The sequence below is a fragment of the Cynoglossus semilaevis genome, chromosome 3 (genome assembly GCF_000523025.1).
Source record: "Cynoglossus semilaevis isolate Cse_v1.0 chromosome 3, Cse_v1.0, whole genome shotgun sequence".
Classification (NCBI taxonomy): domain Eukaryota; kingdom Metazoa; phylum Chordata; class Actinopteri; order Pleuronectiformes; family Cynoglossidae; genus Cynoglossus; species Cynoglossus semilaevis.
In genome coordinates this window covers 8,817,374-8,821,936 of record NC_024309.1, presented here as the reverse complement: position 1 = coordinate 8,821,936, position 4,563 = coordinate 8,817,374, and the positions used below count along the sequence as shown (strand labels likewise).

The window sequence follows — 4,563 nt, the reverse complement described above, 5'->3', positions numbered from 1 at the left end:
CACCATACGACATTTACTGCACATTCTCTCCATGCATTGACGTGGAGGAGCGTGTCACAAAATACATCAGCCAACTAATAATCTATCATTCTTTTGTATTGCTGTGTTGGATTTGCCACTAATGCACCATTTTCTCTCCCTCTCTCTGTGGTTTTTACAGAGGAGCCGTTTCCAGATTTATGATGAATATTGTGGGAACCATGAAAAGGCCCAGAGGCTGCTGCTGGAGCTCAATAAGATCAGAAGTGTTCGGACGTGTTTACTGGTGAGAAGGGATTGTAAATATGCACACAACGTATGCTTGCTAACATTTACTGACCTGCTTATGCGCCGTGGGCAGTGTTAAAGACAAGAAAGGCCCATATTCAAATCTTAGTCTGAATAAACATTTCTCCTCAGTGACGCTCAGAGCAGCAGAGCGCCGTGATTCATTTGTCTCTGGATTTCCAAATGGCACATGGAAGCATAACATTCAAACCCAAAGTTGTAAATACTTCATTGTCCATGTGAAAGGTACAAAGCTAGAGTCCAAGTGAGAACATGAGTGATCCAAACTGGGCTCAAGAGTTCTCCCTTGAAAACACAACCACTGCTGTCTCACACACACACACACAGAGACGCAGAGCGAGGCAGCTGGACAGTGTAAAAGCATGTACCTTGTGTTCCAGTGTGTCTGACAGCTGATGTGACTCTGCCTGATGTGTGGGTGGACTCCTACTTCCTGTCCCGACACTCTCTGAGACTTTCTCTGCCAAAGGGGAGCATCGTGTTGCTAGAACAAAGGACCACAATCCCACTGTTGGCGGGTTACACTGCACATGTGTGTTTGTGTGTGTAGAGGTCAAAAACCTGCCCCCCCCCCCCCCGTATCTCTCTGCCCTTTACTTAATACCGTTTACAGACTTTGCGCCTCTGTTTAGTCATTTCCACTTCCACAGAGTTTGTTGACTGTTTTATTCCTACGGCTGGCGGAGTCACTCGCTTGCATCACTACAGCCCATAATCCCCTAATGTTTTAGGACCCCAATAAAACAGATCACTTTGAAACTCTACAGCAGAGTTACAAACCCCTTAGAACCAGAGTACAACCACAGACCTACATGTATCGATCATGGTGGAGCATGTGATGATAAAATCTAATTAAAGAAATTAAACACACACACACACATACTGAATGCACCATCAGAGAAGAGTTCCATATGATTTACTATCTGTGTGTGCTTTTAATTTAAGACGCCCGAGGAGGCAGAGATATGAATTGACTTTGATTTAACAGGGACTTTATATCCTTGGCCTCTTGGTGACCTAATCCTCCACCAGGGCTTTGTGGGTATCCTGTTACAATCCCACTGCCTCTTCACCTATAGGCTGATGTAGCTCAGGTCAGCTCCCAGGCCCTGCAGTGACCATGGTGGTGATGGTCTCCAACCTCCTTTAAACCTTTGACCTACTGACAGCTATACATTCTCCTTTATTATTTATGGTGTAACTCTGTCTCATTCACAGCTGAGGTGAGGGGAAGGTGAGAATAAAGATTAGCTCTTGACCTCATAACACACAACCTGACACATGTCAGTAAAGATCCCTTTACTAAAGTGTGGACAACATTGTTTACATTAGAGGATTTTTCAGTCTGTAGTTAGTTTAAAAAAAATGTTTTCTAGGCTGTAAAATCCTTCCGGTATGAAAAAGGAAAAAAACAGAAACTAGCTCAGCTTTTAGCTTTACTTGACAAACACTGCATCCTCCTTCTTCCTCCGTGTGGATAAACATCCTGTCCTCCCCTGTTCTCCAGAACTGCATGTTGCTGGGCGGCAGAAAAAACACAGAGGTCCCACTGGAGGGTTACCTGGTCGCTCCCATTCAGAGGATCTGCAAGTACCCACTGCTGCTCAGAGTGAGTATGGCCCTGTGAGTTCTAACCATGCATTATGGAAACACCACACCCTTGTGCCACCTCTGCAGGGCACCTTCCACCCATCTTTTCCTCCACCACCACCCAGTCATTAGTCGGGGCTGTTCACATCAACCTCTCCCTGGCTAATGAAACACTGGCCTCACATTCTGACACTTCCTTACATCAGTACCTCAGCACAACCACACTGGGGGAAATAACACGGTAGCCCTCGTCACCTCCTTTACCCAGCTGCATATTTAGGAACCTTGGTGGAGCTCCCTCATACCTTTATCCTTAGTTTTTGGTTTCAACATTTCCATTTCTCTGCGTGTGAAACAGGGGCGAAATGAAATACTCGTTCAAAGGCTTGTTTTAGCTGGTGATCCGAGACGTGCCGTGTCAGTCATCGCTCGTAACGTTCTCCAAACAAGCAGTGGAACAAAGAAAAGGGATGTTAAAATAATAAGGTGTAATCTGATGCATGTCTGTTAGAAGTCTTTCTGCTGCCACAGCCTCCTTCCTGCCACATGACACATGATTGCCATCTACATATCCTGGACATCGTGTTTCAGCCCTGTAGTGGCTTTAATATAACATATGCACAGCCATGGCTGTTACTATCACATCTGATATGCTTGGTATTAACTGCAAAGAAAATGAAGATTTTCAATGAAACTGGAGTATTTTTCTTTATATGCGTTTAATGACGTAAACATTATGTTTTTCTTTCTGTGTAATAGGCAAATGACACGGCCCATTACTGGTCCCCGACCCAGTGGCGCCTCCTTTATATAAAATAGACTTTATATGAGCCTTCACTACACACTAGCAAACACACGTGTGGTCTCTGCTTGTGCAGGAGCTGCTGAAGAGGACCCCGAAGAAGCACAACGACTACGGCCTGGTGCAGGAGTCTCTGCATGTGATGAAGGCGGTGTGCTCCAGCATTAATGAAGCCAAGAGACAGATGGAGAAGATGGAGATTTTGGAAGAGTGGCAGTCACACATCGAGGGCTGGGAGGTGGGCTCCCGACACAAGTCTGCAAACTAACTGTGTTTCATTACGTATTTAAGTTTTAATGGGAGCTTTGACCCAAATAGCTTTATTGATTTACATGTCCTTAACTCAGGATTTCCTGTCACCCTTTGACTCACACGGCTAAAGCTTCAAGAAATTACTTATTTAAAGCCACTTAGCCTGGTGCCGGCAGTTCAACAAGAATTTAAAGTGTCGTGGCTTTTTCAGCCTTTTAAGCCTCCGTCTCCTCTCCGGGAACAATGACTTGTATTCATAATGGCCAGATTTATTCCGCCTGGATGAGCCTGTAGTTAAAGCAGTCTCGCTTTTGAGGTGACTGATTCAATCATCGTCAGGTAGAGTGTTCTTCTCCATCGAGAAAGTTGCCTTCTGATTAATTTCCCTCCAGAGTTCTGGGGTTGTCAGTCGGCCCACTGATGTCTGGAACCAGAACACAGTCATGGCAATTGTAACGGATGATGGAATGCTTATGTAATTGACCTTGCTCTGTCCAACAGTGTCCCAACAGCTTCCTGGACACATGCAGACAGAAAGATGCCGCCAGTGTTGACTCAGGTTGGGACCGAGGCGTAGGAAGTTACAGACTGTTTTTACTGAATATAAAACAGGCTTCAAACCCAGATATGAGCGAGACAAGATAGAGCAGAGCAGGATTAGACCTCCTTACATACATGTCTGAGAAGTTGTTCTGCCTGTGTTGGTTTAGGATCACTGTCAACATGAGGCTGTTGTGATAGTATTAGCAAGGCCTTTTAACTGAGCTGTTTTTCTTTAAAAGTAAAATAAACTGCCGAAACAAAAACTCTTCAGTCGCTCATTAAAGGAGCGGCAGTAAATCCTGGTTTAAAACTGCAGCAGTAATTTAATTATTTCTGCCCATTCAGAGAACAAACACTGACGTTTTTACATACACTACACGCATACACGCATACAAACAACGGAGGCTCTAAGAATAGAGTGGTAAGAAAGGGGCTCAGTGTTGGGTGGGGTGACGTATCTTATACTTGACATGGTCCTGGCTGCAGCCACTTTGTGGTTTTCTCCTTGGCGCTTTTATTAATCGTACACATTAGCTCATTCTGGAGCAGGACCTCATACTGATACAGCGCCAGGATCTGCAGTAAAGAAGGGAATAAAAGAACTAACTCACGGTTGCATCTTGCGTTTCTGTGTGGGAGTTTGAGTAACGATTGTGCGAGCGGCTGTTTTCTCCATTTCTGGCTTCTCCTTCTCCGCTCGGCCTGATTGCTTGTTAGCGCTGACCTGCTCCGCAGCTGCATGCCCTCAGGGCATCCTGGCAGGTTCACCTTGCGTGGGAGAGACAGGGCGATGGCCCGTCGTGGTCACCATGGCGATGGCTGCCAGCGTTTTGATTGCCTCTTGGTTAGTGTTGGGAGTGTTTGTGTTTTGTCACTGCGAACCACAGGAATACGTTTGTTTTAGACCAGAGGGCAGCAGTATAAGGGTAAATTCAGGGTTTCTGGAAAATGGAAATAGGTGGCAGTAGTCTGGTGCTGCCTTTTGCTGAAGAAGCTGAAGAAGTGAGGAAGGGTCTGGATCAGATATAGGGGTTTTCAGGTTAAATTCAGGCCCATTTAAAATGCACTTCAGCCGGATATGGAGAGGC

At 45.5% G+C, this 4,563-nt stretch overlaps 1 protein-coding gene across 1 annotated transcript in view; it reads left to right on the top strand.

The window, feature by feature from the left end:
• prex2 (phosphatidylinositol-3,4,5-trisphosphate-dependent Rac exchange factor 2) overlaps positions 1-4,563 on the top strand; it is a 79,258-nt gene that overhangs the window by 18,297 nt on the left and 56,398 nt on the right. Inside the window, exons 4-6 of the mRNA XM_008307770.3 lie at positions 161-265; positions 1,796-1,897; positions 2,757-2,918. Coding sequence (XP_008305992.1) covers positions 161-265; positions 1,796-1,897; positions 2,757-2,918 — 369 coding nt within the window. The remainder of the gene's footprint in view (positions 1-160; positions 266-1,795; positions 1,898-2,756; positions 2,919-4,563) is intronic.